Source organism: Piliocolobus tephrosceles, chromosome 15, assembly GCF_002776525.5.
Source record: "Piliocolobus tephrosceles isolate RC106 chromosome 15, ASM277652v3, whole genome shotgun sequence".
NCBI classification, from domain to species: Eukaryota; Metazoa; Chordata; class Mammalia; order Primates; family Cercopithecidae; genus Piliocolobus; species Piliocolobus tephrosceles.
Genome location: NC_045448.1, coordinates 43853519 through 43873234, shown reverse-complemented (window position 1 = coordinate 43873234; position 19716 = coordinate 43853519). Strand labels below are relative to the sequence as shown.

General features: G+C 38.8%; 1 protein-coding gene across 1 annotated transcript in view; it reads right to left on the bottom strand.

Moving 5' to 3' along the window:
• The window catches only part of PLEKHH2 (pleckstrin homology, MyTH4 and FERM domain containing H2), a 130967-nt gene that overhangs the window by 66222 nt on the left and 45029 nt on the right, over positions 1-19716 (bottom strand). Inside the window, exons 4-9 of the mRNA XM_023195719.1 lie at positions 13389-13538; positions 11509-11592; positions 10494-10575; positions 8355-8540; positions 5132-6093; positions 1713-1788 (exon numbers count right to left, since the gene is read on the bottom strand). Of these exons, the coding sequence (XP_023051487.1) occupies positions 1713-1788; positions 5132-6093; positions 8355-8540; positions 10494-10575; positions 11509-11592; positions 13389-13538 (1540 nt within the window). The remainder of the gene's footprint in view (positions 1-1712; positions 1789-5131; positions 6094-8354; positions 8541-10493; positions 10576-11508; positions 11593-13388; positions 13539-19716) is intronic.

Genomic DNA, 19716 nt, shown 5'->3' with positions numbered 1-19716 from the left:
AACATGGTGGCATACACCTGTAATTTCAGTTACTCGGGAGGCTGAGGCACAAGAATTGCTTGAACCCAGGAAGGGGAGGTTGCAGTGAGCTGAGATCATGCCACTGCACTCCAGCCCGGGCAACAGAGCGAGACTTGGTCTTGAACAAAAACCAAAACCAAAACCACTGTTCTTAAGCCTTTGTCAGGTAAATCTGATGCTGAAATATTGGAATATAATTTCCTAGCTGAGTGTAGTGGCTCACACCTGTAATCCTACCATGAGAGGCTGAGGCAGGAGGATTGCTTAAGGCCAGGAGTTTGAGACCAGTCTGGGCAACACAGTGAGACCCCCATCTCCACCAAAAATCTTAAAAAGTATCAAGGTGTGGTGGCGTGCACCTGTCGTCCTAACTAACCAGGAGGCTGAGGCAGGAGGATCTCTTGAGCCCAGGAGTTCGAGGCTGTAGTGAGCTATGATCACACCACTCCACTCCCACCTGGGTGACAGAGTAAAACGCTGCCTCAAAAAAAAAAAAAAAAAAAAAAAGATACAATTTCTTGAATGGAAAGAACTGCAGATAGCTGAACAGGAACTGAATATCAACAGTTACCTCTAACATGAATTAGTGGTGGGATAGGGAGGAGGTAGTAAAAATAACCACAGGAAAATTTCTTTTTATTCCAGACAGTTCTTGTTGATTGGTTTTATTTTTTATAACGAGCATGCATTGTTTCAATAAGAATTTTTTGAAAGAAATAAAGAAAGGGGAAATGTGTTTTAAATGCTGGCAAAAAAAGGACATAGAAGGCTACATTTTTACCATTTTAAGCAGCTGAAATGCCACAGTTTCTCTGATTTAGTCTCTCTCAGGTACAAGAATACACATCAGAGTTGAGGGTATTTGAGTCCCTACACTAAGACGAATTTCAATTCTAAAAGACAAATCAGCAACCCTAGAAATAATTTTTTGAAAGTTTACACAACTCTTTACTCCAATGAATTTAGACATTTAGGAAGTTCTTAGCAAATGAAATAGCAATACAAATCACTTTTCTAAACTTTTCTTATTGTGGTAAAAACACAGAACATAAAATTAACCATCTTAATCTTTTTTTTTTTTTTTTTTTTTTTTTGAGACAGAGTCTTGCTTTGTCGCCCAGGCTGGAGTGCAGTGGCACTATCTCTGCCCACTGCAAGCTCCACCTCCCGGGTTCATGCCATTCTCCTGCCTCAGTCTCCCAAGTAGCTGGGACTATAGGCACCCACCACCACGCCCGGCTAATTTTTTAGTATTTTTAGTACAGATGGGGTTTCACCGTGTTAGCCAAGATGGTCTTGATCTCACGATCTGCCTGCCTCGGCCTCCCAAAGTGCTGGGATTACATGCGTGAGCCACCATGCCTGGCCCATCTTAATCATTTTGAAGTGTACAGTTCAGTAACGTTAAGTGTATTCGCACTGTTGTAAAACAGACCTATAGAACTTTTTCATTTTGCAAATCTGAAACGCTATACCCAGGAAACAATAAATTCGTTTCTCCACGCACACCCTGCCCCTGGTAACCACCATTCTACTTTCTGTTTCTAAGAATTTGACCCTTTAAATACCTCCTTTAGGTGGGATCATACAGTATTTCTCTTTTTGTGACTGTACCATGTATTTGTATTATACTATCCCTTAGCACAAAGTCCTCAAGATTCATCCAGGTGGCAGCATGTGAAAGCACTTACTTTTATTAACATTCTCCATATTGAAGGCCTCAGACATTCGAATACCTGATTTGGCTACAGCATAAATTCTGCTTTCCTAGTGTAAAAGAGAGAGTTTGAACAGGGTATTTAAACCAAAAAAAAAAAAAAGATTACGTTCAATACACGTTTTTCATTTGTTCTTCATTTAAGATTCACTAGAGTACAGCATTATTATAAAACCATCATCGGTGCCAACTAAAATATGCCATTGTGAATAGTACTGCAGAGATTTTCCCCCATCTGTTAATTATTCCATTATTTATCTTTTTCCCACATTTTTGTTTTATAAATTCTTTTGAAGACGTGAGAAAAAGTAAGAGAAAGCTTTTTCACAATCACTGACTACACATAAACACCACCTTTAATATCCTTAGCATTCCAGAATATGGTTGGCGGTGGGGAGTAAAACAATGAAGGGCTATAACATTAAGCTAGAAACCACTCGCGATAATTGATTACACATAAACACCACGTTTAATATTCTACTGTTCTGGAATATGGTTAAACAAAGAAAGGCAACGCGTGAGGTCAGAAGTCATACACAGAGTAGCATTAAATGCTATCGCCTTCCTATATCTATGTACATTTCACTCAAGTAGAAGCAATACCTAAAGTCAAACAAGAAATGAATATAAGAATTGCAATGGAATTTATATTATCTTGTTCCAAAAGTAGAATTTTGTTTTCTCTTCTCTTCTGAGAAATCTCTGAAACAGGTACTGGACAGGTTATTAGCCCTGCCCCCTTGAGAAAAGGGACCACAGGCGGTTCCTAATGCATACAGCAACATGTCCTGAATTTTGTAATGGGTCTAACTCGGACACAGTTGACCATCCAGGAAATAGTAGGCAACTAAGGTCATCCTCTTCAGCACAGCCAGTGGCCTAAGAGGTAACTGGCATGAAATCTCTGACTATCAGGGATATTTTAGATTGAAAAGTGTCTGGCTGAATGAATCAGATGCAGTTTCTTTGAGTGTGAGATACACACACACACAGACAGCAACAGAAAGACATATAACAATAAGGCAGTAGGCAGGAGACGGGAGGCAGTCTGAAGCCCTAGGAGAGTGGGGGAAAATAGTTAGTAGCAGAATTCAAGAGAGGGGACTGGAGGCCTGTGAGGACAAGCTGAGTCACTGGGAGCAGGGGCAATGGATGTCACTTGTTTCTGGCAGAGGTACTGCTGACTCATCACAAGTTGTCCCTCTAGAGTGACTATTGTAATTTGCATGGTATTCTAGTTCAATAAGGATAGGCTATGCCTTAAAATAAACTCTTAGAAATTCTTAAAATAAACTTATATTTATTGAGGTAACTAGAATACATCTCTTTTCCTTGAAACCTGAAAATACCTAACAAACACAGAAATAAAATCTCAGACTTGGCCAGTCTGCTGGAAGGCTTTTGAAAAGCAATACTACTTTTTCAGGACTGAATAGTTTCAGAAGAGTAAGAGAAGACAGAGTGGGGGGGAAAAAAAAAAAAAAAAAAGGTAGTAGAATGGGTTGCCAAATAAAACGAACTTAAAAAGCCTAATCTAAATCCCTGAAAATCTCAACATCACAAGATAGGCAAGATTTCAATTTCTCGCTGCCTAAAGTATAACATAATTGGAATTCCAGAGATTCACATGCCATTAACTTCCCCTTTCCTGTGCTATCCGAAATTTAGTAATAAACTACAGGTTTCATGCAGATATTGAAATAAAATGTCCTCTTGAAAGCAAATAAGAACACATGTATCTTAAGGTCTGAATTTATATTAGAAAAACATGTCTGCCCTAATTTGCTTAAAACTGCATCAGTCACAAAATAAAAAATATAATAATAAAAGAACACAACTCCAAAAACCAAAAAAGTCTTGCAACCCAGATGTTTCTCTGGAAGTCAAAGGTTAAATTATGCCAGTATGTGAAGAAAACCTTAAATCTATAAAACAGATGATTTCAGGCCAGGTGCAGTGGCTCACGCCTGTAATCCCATTATTTGGGAGGCTGAGGTGGGTGGATCACCTGGAGTCAGGAGTTCAAGACCAGCCTGGCCAACATGGTAAAACCCCATCTCTACTAAAAATACAAAAAAATCAGCCGGGTGTGGTGGCAAACACCTGTAGTTCCAGCTACTTGGGAGGCTAAGGCAGGAGAATTGCCTGAACCTGGGAGGCAGACGTTGCAGTGAGCTGAGATGGTGCCATTGCACTCCAGCCTGTGAGACAAGAGTGAAACTCCACCTCAAAAAAAAAAAAAATTAAAATTAAAATTAAACAGATCATTTCATTTTATTTCAAATATAGGATTTTTTTTTTCAGTCTAGCAGTGTTATCCTACTAATGGTCAATGTTTCAATGGAAGAAGATTTAATCTATTCTAGGTCTGTAGAAAGATGCTTTGGAAACTAATAGCTATATAAGCTCAAAAAGAAAATTAAATTTATCTTAAAGCCAATCAAATAAATGACTAAGTTCAAATACTGATGACTAACAAGAGTTAAGTGTCCTGGTTTAGAATTCACCCAAAATATCACAGTTAGGGGGAACCCTTCTTTCCTACCCCCAACGTTTTCTTCCACATAGAGGAACCTCCAGTAATTGAACACTGCTGATCCCTCTCTACCTGCTCACTTTCCCCTCCCCAAGAGGAAGAGTGGCTTAATGTGATTGGTAAGCTGAGAAGGAGAAACTGGGCATTCAGAGCCTGGCAGCTTCCTCTCCCCTTTCTCTTGAGAAGTAGCTGCCTGCAGAAAACAACCATCTGTTCTGATTTTCAAGGTGGTAAGTTTTAGAGGGACACGACTTCACTGGCAGAATCCTGTGGTGGTCCAGGGCTTCCTGGGAATGGGTGAATCTTTGGTTCAGTATTAGAAAGCTCATTTGCCCACTAATTCTCTAAAATTAGTTTTATCAGTAAATAAGGTAATATCTTGATCTCCCATCTGTCTTGTCATTATCTTATTTCTCAATTGATTCAGAACTCAATGAGGGAAGAGAAGAAATTGTAGTCTAAAAACTGGAAAATGTCAGAACAAAGCTGGATTTGAAAGGAAACAAGAAAAGACAAAGTAAAACCTGAAAATGAGTGTGGACACCTTGGGAGGCCGAGGCAGGAGAAACACTTGAGGTCAGGAGTTCAAGACCAGCCTGGCCAACATGGCGAAACCCTGTCTTTACTAAAAATACAAAAATTAGCCAGGCGTGGTAGCGCATGTCTCAGCTACTCAGGAGGCTGAGGCAGGAGAATCACTTGAACCCGGGAGGTGGAGGTTGCAGTGAGCTGAGATCGCGCCACTGCACTCCAGCTTGGGCAACAGAGTGAGACTCCTTCTCAAAAAAAAAAAAAAAGAAAAATGAGTGTTGAGAAAAAGACTACTGTGTATGTGTTACGTGCGGCGCTATAATTACCCAAGAAGGAAAACGGTGCAGGGGAGGAGTTGGAGGTTTGCTGCACGCCGCCTTCTTTGCTGAGTCACAGTTTTCCTGGTCATCTGAATTTGGAGAGTCCAAGGAGTCATAGGAAAATAATCCATCATCACAACTCGTGTCCATATTCTCTAAAACTTCTGCACTGTCACCATCAACTAGATCAAGATCAGTTTCCTGAGGTCTCAGTGGTCGTATCATGCTTATAGCATTTCTATTTGTACCAAACATCCTGTCGGAGCTTAATTGTGGCTGGCTTAAGTGCCTTTTGGCTAGTGCTACACTTATACTGAAAACATTAGGAACCCTTAACTTTGGGGGTGGCAGGTGTGATGAAGGCACTAATTGTGTTCCTTTTCCAGAGAGTGAGTTAGGATGCTTTGGCATTAAAGCTGGAGTCAAAATAGGGCTTGGGGTGTTGGCCTCACTCGATGAAGATGAATAATCAAGTCTCTGAGATTGAAATTTTTTATTCAGTTCATCCGAGGAACTATCTTGCTCCTTTTTACTCGCTTCAGAATTTCCCTTTCCGAGAGGACTATTTAGAGCTTTCCACTGTGCCTCCTGCTGCCAAGAATATAGCTTCTTGTGTTCTGGTCTCTTTATGCCAAAAGTCTCTTCCTCAAATATAGAGCTGCTGTCATCAGATGCTGTCAGATACATTTCACTCCCCATCCTGCTACACTGGACCCCTTCCTCAGATGTGTGACTGGAGAGGGTGGATGTACATCTGGACTTGGATCTTCCTTTGTTCCCATCTTCCTCATCAGAACTCCAGTCACTCACTGGAGCCCCAGAATTCTGGGAGATGCCACCATCTGTGGCAAAGCTTGTTCTTGTTTTCCGATTCTGTTCTGAGCCACAAGGGGTTTGATGCAATATTCTCTGGCCTCTGTTATTTTCTAGAACTTGGTTATCAATAGACTTTTCTGGAATTTCCATTTCTAGAAAAGGATAAATCATATCAGCATGCTGCCTTTAAGAATATAATATTTCTGTACATTTAGCTTTTTGTAGCTACACTGTAGAAATTGACACTGTAGAAAGTAGCTGGGTGCAGTGGTGTGTACCTGTAGTACACACCACTGAGGCTGAGGCAGGATGATTGCTTGAGCCCAGGAGCTGAAGGCTGCAGTGAGCTATGATCAGCCACTGCACTCCAGCCTGGGTGACAGAGCAAGACCCTGCCTCTACTTTTTTTTTAAAGGAATAAACCAAAAATTTCATACAAATCATTTACATTATCCTGTGTTAGTCTTACGTCTTTTTTAAACACAAGTTTTTGAAAACTATAAGCTTTATATAGAACTCAGAGCCCTAATATGTCAATATAATAGTTTCCAAATTGGTTTTTACAAAAAAAAAAACATGTTGGGGGAAAAAAAACTTAAAATAGTCTAAAGAGAGATAATAAAAGAAGCAAAATGTGAAACAGGGCAACTTTGACTATCAAAGAAAGCAATCACCAAAAAAATGAACAGCATGAATTCTATTTTAGAAGCAAAGAAAATGACACCTTCTTTCAACTAAATATTTAAATTATAATAAAGTAAATTTAAGCATAATAAATACAAAGCTATAGGTTAAGAAACAAACCTTGCACCGAACTTTAATACATTGAGATATGCAAAATCGTGAAGAAAATTAAACACAGAAAAGCCTTCCTTGCTCCACTTTTGGTTTAATCATAACTACAAAATGTGTTTTTATAATAAGAATAACACTTTTTAAAAATATCTTTAGATATGGCTTATTTTTATGTACAACATAATTAACAGAATGAACCATTGGCTTCATAAACAAGGAATTAAACTTTTAGACTGAAGTGTAGAAAAGAAACTTTGAAAACATGAAAACATAGACAGGACCTTCATAATTAAGGAACTAGAGGCTGAACAAATAAACTCTAAAATTTGGTATTAGGCAGTTTGTTAAATTTGCAAATGAGCAAGAGCATTAGTACAGGCAACCTCAGCTGTACTTGACTGTTAGAAAAAGGGAAGGAAATGAAAATGGCTTCTCAAAAGGGGGGAAAAAAGTGCAAGTAGGCTGGGTGCAGTGGCTCACACCTGTAAATCCAGCACTTTGGGAGGCCAGGGCTGGCAGACTGCTTGAGGCCAGGAGTTCAAGGCCAGCCTGGGCAATATGGTGAAACCCCATCTCTACAAAAAATACAAAAATTAACTGGGCATGGTGGCATGTATCTGTAGTCCCGGCTACTAGGGATGCTGAGGTGGAAGGATCGCTTGAGTCTGGGAGGTCAAGGCTGCAGTGAGCTGTGATCATGCCACTGTACTCCAGCCTGGGAGACAGAGTGAGATCCTGTCTAAAAAAAAACAAAAGAGAGAGAGAGAGAAGAGAATAGCAAAGTAAGTAATGGCATGAAAGCAAGGAGCAAAGGAGCCTTCTGATTGGAAAATGTATCATTTTCAGAATTTCATAACCAAGCATAGAGACAACTTGTACCATTATACTTTTTCTCTTCTGGGGGAAGGAACTTGGAGTTGAAAGTAGAGAGGATGAAAACTCAGGTCTCTCTAAAATATGTGGGGAAAGTCAACAAAAGAGATTGTGCTAGAGGTGGCAAAGCCAACAGCTGCAACGAAGCAAAATTTAGAGAGATTTTTTCTTCTTTTTGATAGAAGTGCTTCAAGACTAAAAGAAGAAGAGTAGAAATCTGTATACAGGACCAGGGTTTAAATATCTAGGAAAACATTTTCCTCTTTGACGGATTAAAGGAAAATCAAAGCAGTTATTAATTTATCCTCTAGGGTTTTTTCTTCAGAAGTTTGCTACGCCAATGTTTAATTTCATGTGTAATATTAGGTAATGTTTTATATTTTAAATAACTAATGAATAGGAAATTCACAGTTCTAATCTGAAACTCAGCTAAAACAAGTACAGCATCTTGTAGGTGGGACTGTAAACTTTTTAATTTTAAATACTCCCCTTCTACCTACAGCAGGAAAAAATATTAAGAAGGAAAAATCAGTTTCTCCTATGTGTCACTGGCAAAGGCTCTCAGAAAACACAAAATAATTAGACACACAAAGTTAAACGCTGTATTGCTCTTTAGAAACATTCTGATAAAATATCAAATTGTCGGAAAAAAATAAGAAAAATTAAGCTGTATTTGGATTAATCTTAGCAAATGATTTTTCCTTTTTAAAAAATGCCAAAATCAATTCCTATAGTCCATAAATACCTTCCATGTCTTTTCCTTCAGTGAACTCAGGTTCTTTCGATGATATCTTGCTCATTTCCTCAGATTTTACTACTTGAGGAGGACTCCTTGCTCGAGATAAAAAGCACCCAAAGGTCAAACTGCTCAGGCGCTGGCCTTCCGAAAGCTTTAGTGTAGACACAGTGGACGACTTCTTTCCTTGAACTTCTACAACGTCATTAATCAAAATTAAGATTTGAATTTTTTATGGAAGTTTGTTAAACATAGAACCAAGGCATATAAAAACTTGAACAAATCACTCTTTCTGCCAGGAAAAAAGCCTAAAGGTCATCTTTATTGATGTATAATAACATGGAACCTTCAATGACAAGTATCAGATCCCAATGTTTCAATTCTGTTTTATATATTTTGAATGTTCAAAGTATTTTTAACTGGAGAAATAAAAATATCTAATCCCTTTAAGAGTAGTTAGTTCTAAGCAACAACAAAACACAAACAGATTATAAATAACTAGAGAGCTCTAGCTTCCTGCAGAGTCAAGTATTGACAAATACCAGTTCAGCGTTGGTAAAATGTGCACAGTATGCCATTGTGAAGAAAAAGAAACTGAGGTCCTGGTTGCCGAACCAACCAAAGGAAACTTGGATCATCCTTGGGGCAAACCATCCCATGACAACTGTAATGACTTCTGCTTATCTTAGCTTTCAGTCATGAGAAAAAAGCAGATGGGGAGGTTTGGTCTATGGTAACCACAATATAAAGAGCTTTAATCACTTCTTTGGAGACAAAAATAAAAGAGGAGATGGGAAAGAATTTAGATAGCTAGTGAAGTGATTAGGTCAGCACCTAATCACAAATTTAATTCATCTCTTGGACTTTATTATTATTTATTTATTTTTGAGACAGGGTCTCTCTTTGTTGCTTAGGCTGGAGTACAGTGACATGATCATGGCTTACTGCAGCCCCAAACTCCCGGGCTCAAGCGATCTTCCCACCTCACCTCCCGAACAAGCCCCCACGTAGCTGAGAGTATAGGTGTGTGCCACCATGGCCAGCTAATTAAAAAAAATTTTTTTTGTAGCAATGAAGTCTCACTATATTGCCCAGGCTGGTCTCAAACTCCTGGCCTCAAGCAGTCCTCTCACCTTGGCCTCCCAAAATGCTGGGATTACAGGAGTGAACCACTGCACCTGGCCCAGTGACCCAGTCAAAAGTTATAAATAATTTTGGAGATACATGTTTTTTAAAATAGACCAATCTCACCACTGATATTCTTGAGTTTATCAGCAGATTATCAATTGATTCTCCTAATTGACTGGATTCAAACCCTCATCTAGAAGATCCATATAGGGAAAGGACTAGAACACTGGTGATCCATGAACGAACTGAGTTGTGACATTTGCATGCAAGTAACCACCAGCTCAGGCATCTAAGAACACAGAGGTGCCTCAGAGCTGCCCTCAAATAATGCCAAGTTCAATAATGTGTTCGGCATGTGTGGTGCCAAGAAGCTTCCTCCAAAGTCTTCAATGCAGCTACAAATGTATGATATCTGTGACTCTTCTAATCCTCATTAAAAGGTCTATTCTCTAAGGCCAAAATTCAAGTCTTCCTGAAATTTTGGAGTACATGTCTCTCTGATACGACTACCTCTAACTCACTATGTTGTGTGGTAAAGTCCCCTGTATTCTTTCAAGAAAACAGGGAGATATAGCACTACATCACTTAGAGGGAGCAAAATGTCCTCACCATTAGAGATTAGTACCCATCATCCATGATGTCTGACCTCCCAGGCTAATGTCACGATACAGTACTTTTAGCAAGGTGGACTCTCTGGAACTTAGTGTGTTTCTAAAAAGCGTACCGATGGAAGGCCTTTTAGAATAGAGAGAGGTGAAATTAGTATTTGGTCATGTTTTTCTGATCTATGTAGTGACCACTTTGGTAGACATCATCAATTCCATCTCTTTTTTGCCTTCCACTTTCAGGCCCAACATTCGCTTGGGTGCAGGAGTTCTGGTTTGTTTAGAAATTCTCTTTCATTTTATGACAACAGCTTCTTGGATGATATCCATAATTGCATCTTTAAAACATCAAAAAAAGTAAAAGCCTATATAGTCAAGTAAGTCCAACTAAGCTATCTTAGTAAAGTATTTGTACCTTGTAGTTTCGACTGCATTGTTCTTATCTCTTCAGTTTGGTTTTGGTTGATCAAACGAAGATTCTGATTCTCCAGTTCCAGCTAAAAGAACATCATGGTATTCTTTTCACATAGAGATAACATTATAAAAATGTACTAATAAATTATAATATTAGAAAATGTTAATATTTAGTTTCTCTACATGTGTAAGCAAAATACAAAGGAAATGATAAACAAATATCAGATTAATTTATCAGAATAGGTTATCAACCTAGATAATTATGGTATCAATATTTACATTTTTCAGAACTAAGAGTTTTTTTTTTTTTTTTTTTTGAGACAGAGTCTGGCTCTGTCGCCCAGGCTGGAGTGCGGTGGCCGGATCTCAGCTCACTGCAAGCTCCGCCTCCCAGGTTTAGGCCATTCTCCTGCCTCTGCCTCCCAAGTAGCTGGGACTACAGGTGCCCGCCTCGTTGCCCGGCTAGTTTTTTGTATTCTTTAGTAGAGACGGGGTTTCACCGTATTAGCCAGGATGGTCTTGATCTCCTGACCTTGTGATCCGCCCATCTCGGCCTCCCAAAGTGCTGGGATTACAGGCTTGAGCCACCGCGCCCGGCCAGAACTAAGAGTTTTAAATGTTTTCACCCCTTATGCCTTTTCCACTGTAAAATTATTTTAAAGGAAAGGATTTCAGCTTTAAACTGCCATAAAAATGAAAATGTGCACTTCTCAGCTACCAAATACATTAATTTTATGAGATATAGACATATGTCCTATTATTTGAAATTAATTAGAACTAAAATTAACTTATCAGAATAAAGTTATTTACACTGATCATCATGAGTCTATTAATATGTTTAATTTTTAAAATACACTGGATATTAAAATGAAAGCTACCTATATCTCAAGTTTATCAAAAGACAACAGTATCACCAACCGATCAAAATTTTTTGTTTTACTCAGAGTAATCATATATTCTGATGATGGATCAATTCAAAAAAGGTAAAGAAAAGGAAAACATATAGCAATAAATACCTCATTTAATTTAACTGTTACCCATTCTTTGATCTTAGCTGCTTTCTCTTCTATTATTTTAGCTTCTTGTATTCTTATTTGTTTCTGAAATAACAATAGCAATTTGTTTAGTTCAAACATAAACGCAATGACCTGGAAATGTTATACCATAAATATACAAGACAAATCCACTTAAAACTTGTTTCCAAGTTACTATATCTACTTTCAAATTACCAAATAAATTTTTAAAAGAAAAAATTATTCATTAGATACAAAAATAAACCACAAAGCCATATGCACGTATTACTAGTTTTAGCAACCACTATTCTCTTTCTCTGAAAGATCATACACTGAAGTCAATCCACTGAATTTATCAACAAAATAAGCCATTTCTGGAAATGGTCTAGGATTTAGAGCAGTAGCACAGGGGTCAACCACGTTGGGGAGAAAAGAATAAGGCTCTCCTTAGGGGCATGGCTTTTTTTTCCCCCTCAAATACTAGCTTTCAAAGATCCAAGAAAAATAAACATAGTGAAATTCTAGCTCTCATTTACCAGCCTTAAAATCTGGCTATGGTCACAAAACTACTGAGAATGTGACTACCAAATAAATCACAATAGGCAGGGTCTAGGGGTGGTAGAAAGCTGAAAACCACTGACCTAAAGAAACACTGCTCTTTATCAAGAAATGGGGAAAAAAATGCTGAAAATAAACAACACATTTAACAAAACGATTTCATAGTGGTCATATTTAAATGATGTTAAGTGACCATTAAGTACATAACCCCAAAGCAATTTTTTCCTAATACATTATTATTATTATTATTATTTTTTGAGACGATGTCTCACTCTCTCGCCCAGGCTGGAGTGCAGTGGCTTGACCTCGGCTCACTGCAAGTTCCGCCTCCCGGGTTCACGCCATTCTCCTGCCTCAGTCTCTCAAGTAGCTGGGACTACAGGCACCCGCCACCACGCCCGGTTAATTTTTTGTATTTTTAGTAGGGACGGGGTTTCACCGTGTTAGCCAGGATGGTCTTGATCTCCTGACTTCGTGATCCGCCCACCTCAGCGTCCCAAAGTGCTGGGATTACAGGCGTGAGTAATACATTTTTTAAACTAGATTACTTGATTCCAATAAAGTGGTTCAAAAATGGTGTACACATTTCTAAGCAGAAGGATTGGCATCAAATATAAATATTTAAAATATAATGTTCTATGAACATTTCCAACATTCTAACAGTCTGAAGCAAAGATTGGTTGCAAACAATTTACAGACATACCTGCTGATAACAAAATGCTCCCAACTTAAATACTACATTTAAACTCTAACGTTTAGCCAGGCATGGTGGCTTGCGCCTATAATACCAGCAGGTTGGGAGGCTGAGGTGGGCGGATCACCTGAGGTCAAGAGTTCAAGGCCAGCCTGGCCAACATGGCAAAACCCTGTCTCTACTGAAAAACAAAATACATAAATTAGCTGGGCGTTGTGGTGTATGCCCACAGTCCCAGCTACTCGGGAGGCTGAGGCACAAGAATCGCTTGAACCTGGCTGCGGGGGGTTGTGGAGGTTGCAGTGAACTGAGATGGAGCCACTGCATTCCAGTTTGGTTGACAGAGTGAGACTTTATCTCAAATAAATAAATAAATAAACTCAAATGTTTGAATATTAAGGAGCATTCTCACATCCAAAAAGTGTTAGATCTTGCCTGGAATCACTCTGAATTTAAAGGAATGCCATTTTACTTGCACCTTTCACCAATAAATGTGATGCAATCCTATGGGTTGACCGAATAAGCAAGATTTCTCCCCAGATTTAGAAATTTAGGCTCTCTCTTTTTAATCTTTGTGATTATGCACAAATGAGTGCACACACTTAGAACTCTTTATCAAATTCTTCCTAACCTGCTCTTCAAGTTGCAATTCCAAGTTTTGAATGATGTCATCTTTTTCCTGTATTAGCGACTCCAGATCTTGACACTTATTATATAATCTTGTCTCTGATTCACTGGTTTGAATATTAGCTGCTTTTAATTTATCTTCCATAACTTGTACCTAAATTCAAAGGATAAAATATTAAAATTATGTGTGTACTTAGGTTATCATAGTATTAAACCTAGAATTTTATCTTAATATTATGTAGATTCCTAAAAGACTTCAAAAAGGAAAATACTAAACAGCAAGGTTTAATGTGCTTAATGATTATAAAGTCTGAAGCCTATTTCACCAAGTGGTGTTACCTTTGAGGTACATACAAACATAAGAAATTCTCAGAATATTGCTATCATATAAAGTAATGTACATGTTTCCTAGAGCAATGACAATAAGCAAAGTGTTATATGAGTATAGAAACAGAGCAGGCCGGGCGCGGTGGCTCAAGCCTGTAATCCCAGCACTTTGGGAGGCCGAGACAGGCGGATCACGAGGTCAGGAGATCGAGACCATCCTGGCTAACACGGTGAAACCTCGTCTCTACTAAAAAACACAAAAAACTAGCCAGGCATGGTGGTGGGCGCCTGTAGTCCCAGCTGCTCGGGAGGCTGAGGCAGGAGAATGGCGTAAACCCGGGAGGCGGAGCTTGCAGTGAGCGGAGATCCAGCCACTGCACTCCAGCCCGGGCGACAGAGCGAGACTCTGTCTCAAAAAAAAAAAAAAAAAAAAAGAAACAGAAAGTTTCCAGCCCTCATTTTTTTCATATTTTCAACAAAGTATAAATTAAGAAAGATGAGTGGTGAGATGAGACCCAGACTGGATAATAATGTATTATGGGAAAAAACTTGAACGTAGGTGAAAAAGAAACATATACACTATGGAAAGGGGGGTGGGGGAAGAAGCTTAAAGCCCCAAATGATGGAATCATAAAAATTAAAAATGTATTAGAGTCTAGATATAGGTAGGAGAGTGCACTCACTGAGGGCTTCTTGATTCATTCATTTAACAAATATTCAGTGAAAATCTGCCAAGTGCCCGACTTATTCCAGGCCCTGAGAAAGCATCAGTGAATAAACTAGACCACCACATCTCTGCCTGTGTAGAAATTACATTCTAGGCCTGGCACAGTGGCTCACACCCGTAATCCCAGCACTTTGGGTGGCCGAGGCAGGCAGATAGTTTGAGTCCAGGAGTTTGAGAAATTACATTCTAGTGGGTAAGAGAGATCACAAATATAATAAATGTTAAAAAAAAAAAAAAAAAGAACAGTACATTACATTACTCAGGTGATAATGATAGAGGCAGGAGGCAGACAAATGCCTACGCAGATGGGGCAGATCCCCAGTGAAATATCCAACCTTCAAGCTGGAAACAGTCCCGGGTAAATCCTTGAACCAGATTGAGAACCTGCCTTCCTGTTTGGCACACTTTCTTTCGATTGATCCCCATCCTCCACCTATTTTACATATACCTACCCTTTCCTAATTGATTTTCTACACTATCATGCCCACTTTTGGGTAATGTCTTTACTTTAACCTTTTTTGTATAGTCACAAGCCAGTCAGCACGCACTCCCTATTCTGAGCCCATAAAAAGCCCCGGGCTCAGCCATATTGGGAACTCTCCTGCTTCGGGTAGGGGGACCACCCCCACCCCTGTCCCCTCTGCACTAAAAGCTGTTTCATCACTCAATAAAACTTCCTGCCTTGCTCATTCTTTGAGTGTCCGTGCGACTACTTCTTCCTAGTTATGAGACAAGAACCCAGATCTAGCTGAGCTAAGGGGGAAAAAATCCTGCATCAATAAGGGTAGTGGGAAAAAAATAGAACAGGGTAAAAGAGACTAAGTGTGTGGCTGGAGGTTGAGTGGTGCTGCAAGTTTAATATCTAAGATAGATTGGTCCTGCTTGGATCTTCTGCGAAACACATCGAGGCATATAAAATCTCAGAAAGGCATATCTGCATATTGTGTTTGCCAACCTACATGGATTATGTAAGTCTATTTAACTCATAGTAAAGTTTAGATTTTCCTATCAACACCTTTTAGTTCTCACTTTTCTCTCCTTTAGTTCTCACTTTGACTCACAAACTTGATCCTTGATTGTAGATGGTCGAGTTGATTGGATGCCTCAGCAGACACTTCACAAGGAGATCCAAGTAAGAGATGTTTGAGATGTTCATGGTAGTACGAAGGAAAATAAAATATTGGGGACTGTATACAATATTAAGACTTTCATTCTATATACTCCAAATAGGTAAGAATATAATCTTAGCAATGTTTCAGATTATATAGGCAAAGAGAAAAAAATAATGTGAAAGCATTTGAGAAATTAAAGATGACAGTTAAGATGAAAATCTGAAATTATTAAAAACATTCTGAAAAGTCACAAGGAATCCTTACTTAAAGCTAAAAAATATTTGACTAATGAGGATTTTCTCCTGAAAGGTATAAAGATTAGTTTGGATTTCTTTTTTTTAACCATGAATGCCAGGTTTCATCTGTGGGTTCACTGCATAAATGTAAATCAACTCGGATGCCAAAACTGTTCTATTTAAATACCAACCACATGGCTGGAAACTAGGAAAATAAAAGCAGATTAAAAAAAAAGAAGAAGAAGAAAAAAAAAATGTATTCCACTATCCAAATGATCATTTAAGCTACCTTAGATTCTAAGTAATATAGTGGGCTTTCTGCATGAGCTGAAGGACAAAGATCCGTATCAAGGACAAAGGTCTGCATCAGAGATGATGTCATGTAAAACCGCCCGAGCAGGACAGAGAGCTGGACAGTAATCTTAAGATGGTATAGCCAGTTGCACATATGGCATTCTGTAGCTGAGGAAGCAGGGAGAGAAGAGCAGAACTCAAGTCCAAAATGGTAGTTCTCTTCTGGGCACAGATTAATAGAAGTAAACCTCAAGAAAAACAAAAGTAACTGAATAAGAATAAAAATAAATGCGACCAGACCTACATCTAGTGTCCCTTTATTAAGTTAAAGCAAGCCACCCTACAGACATTGGGTAGCCACATAAAATAGTCCTATTATTGCTTAGGAAAGGTCTATAGTCCTGGAAAACTATGGTTTGGAACTACTCTTTTATTCTGAATAACACATTCAATTTGGAAGCTGTTATTACATGAATGAATGCTACAGAGCTCCTCGGATGCATCCTTGCCGTCTGAAACTCTTTAATTCGACCATTACTTTTAGACAAACAACTTTCCTAGGCAATAAAAATATTGGCAAAAGGGGCAAAATCTCTTAGAGAGAGAGACCACAAAGTAGTTACAAGCAACCTACTTACCAACTGGAACTATTAAGACCAAGTTCTGTAGACAGGATTCAGCCTTCCTTGGTAATTAATATGAATAAGAGGTCTACAGAAAAGCTAAGAGGTCCACAGAAAAGCCAAGATGCCTTTTAAAACATCTCACCACAACCATATGGAAAACAGCTCACTTGTTTTTCCATTCATTTAACCAGAACCATTTAAGAATTTTAACTATTCAGAGACTGGCCAATAACAAACACCTGTGAATTCAAATTGGTTGTTAAATAAACTCTCACAAATGTGTATACACAGATAGCCTCCAGTGTGGAATGCTTTGTGTTTTTAGGCTACTTTGCTTCTTTACTTCTAGGAGAGCCTCTGGTTGTATCCACCCACCTCAGCGCACTCCTCACCTACTTGCCCCAAACATTCTTGATCCCAAGGTCCCTAAATTCCTGTTCAGCAAAGGGTTAACTCAGTAGACTTGGGGTGCACAGATCCTCCACATTCCAAAGAAATGACTGGTCCTTCACTGGCTCTTGGGAGACAACATCTGATGCCCTGGAATATCTTGACTGTTCAGGCTGCCTTTGTATTAATACAGTTGAGATCTTGGGCCACACCACATGGTTTATATTAATTGTGTGACTTATGGTGAATGCCTGTTTTTTTGTTTGCCTGGGGTCCTGGGCCAAAATGTATCAGTTTGACCTCTGGGTGGGCTGGAGACTGACTAAGAACAGTAAAGTGGATATTTCAGGCCTACATGACTAACTTCTAATCAAAATCCTGGACACCAAGGCTTGAGTAAGCTTATTTGTTGGCAATATTTCATACATTTTGTCACACATTGATGGGAGGATTAAGTGCATCCCTGTGCAACTCCACAGCAGAAAGACAACTGGAAGCTCATACCTGATTTCTCCAGGACACCACTCTATGTGCCCTTTTCCTTTGTTGATTTTAATCTGTATCTTTTCACTGTAATAAATGGTGACCGTGAGCAAAACAGCTTTTCTGGGTCCCATGAGTCATTCTAGCAAATCACAGAACCCAAGAGTACTGTTGGGGATCCCAGTACAGCTTCCAGTGCTATTTCCCATAGGAGAAAGCAGGAGCTGCAAATATTACTCCCATTGTAATTATCCATATCACTATTTCCTTCTTCCCAGTTCTAACCTTATTCCTGTCCACTATACATAATCGAGATGTGACTGTATTTTTGAGAGGGAGTTGAAAGTTTCTATTTCTATATATAAATTGCTATGGCATGACAAAGATTCCTGATTGTTTCCAAACAGAATGACAAAATAGATTGTTTGGAGTATTTTAAATCCCAGACTACTTTCCAGTTACTTAAAATTTACTTGTTGATTTGTTTAGATTGTTTAGATTCAAACAATAACAACTTCCTTATAGATTCTAGATATTAGACCATTGTTGGATGCATAGTTTGTGAATATTTTCTCCCATTCTGTAGGCTGTATGTTTACTCTGTTGATAGCTTCTTTTGCTGTGCAGAAGCTATGGGCAAAGGACATGAACAGACACTTCTCAAAAGAAGACACAAGCTGGGTGTGGTGGCTCATGCTTATAGTCCCAACACTTTGGGAGGCCAAGGAGGGAGGACAGCTTGAGCCCAGGAGTTTGAGACCAGCCTGGGCGACATAGTGAGAACGCATTTCTACAAAAAATTTCTAAAATATTAGTTGAGTGTAGTGGCACATGCCTGTGGTACCAGCTACTCAAAAGGCTGAAGTAGGAGGATCACTGAGCCTGGGAGGTCAAGGCTGCAAGTGAGCCATGATCATGCCACTGCACTCCAGCCTGGGCAACAGAGATAGACCCTGTCTCGAAAAAAATACTTAAATAAAAAAAAAGAAGACATACAAGCAGCCAAGAAACATATGAAAAAATGCTCATCGTTGCTAATCATCAGAGAAATGCAGTTCAAAACCATAATGAGATACCATTTCACACCAGTCAGAATGGCTATTATCAAAAAATTAAAAAATAACAGATGCTGGCAATGCTGTGGCGAAATGGGAACACTTATACACTGTCGGTGGGAATGTAAATTAGCTCAGCCACTATAAAAAGCAGTTGGAGGTTTCTCAAAGAAACAGAAGTACCATTTGACCCAGCAATCCAGTTACTGAGTATATAGTCAAAGGAAAATAAATTGTTCTACCAAAAAAGACACATGCACTTCTATGTTTATCACAGTGCAATTCACAATAGCAAAGATGTGGAATCAACCAAGGTGCCCATCAATGGTGGGTTAGATAAAGAAAATGTGGTATATATACACCAGGGAATATTACACTGCCATACAAAAGAATGAGATCATGTCCTTTGTAGCAACATGGATGCAATTGAAGGTCATTATCCTAAGAGAATTAACGCAGGAACTGAAAACCAAATACCACATGCTCTCACTTATAAGTGGGAGCTAAACATTAAATACACAAGGGCATAAAGATTGGAACAACAGACACTGAGGACTATGAGACAGGGAGCAAGAGATGGGGACATGGGCTGAAAAACTATTGGGACTATGTTCACTGCCTGGGTGATGAAATCATCCATATCCCAAACCTCAGCATCATGCAATATAACCACGTAACAAACCTGCACATGTACCCTCTGAGTCTAAAATAACAGTTAAAATTATTTTTAAATGTGTGTATATATATAAATGTGTTTATATACACACATTTAAAAATGTATATACATATGCATTCTCATATATATATATGAGAATGGGGGACATGGCCAGATATAAGGCTGCAAATAAGGAGAGGGACACACAGGTCTTTGCATGTCATGCTACACTACTTGGATGGGATCTCATAAGAAAGGGAAGTCCATATATTTATAAAATATTTTTTTAAACCTTCTTAGAAAACTTGAACTCAAGAATGTGTCAAAATTTACTGACATGTTATCAAGGAAATCAGCAAGTTGATTATAATTTTTACATGTTTACTGCAAATTAATCATTTGAATCACATTTTCAACACAATTATTT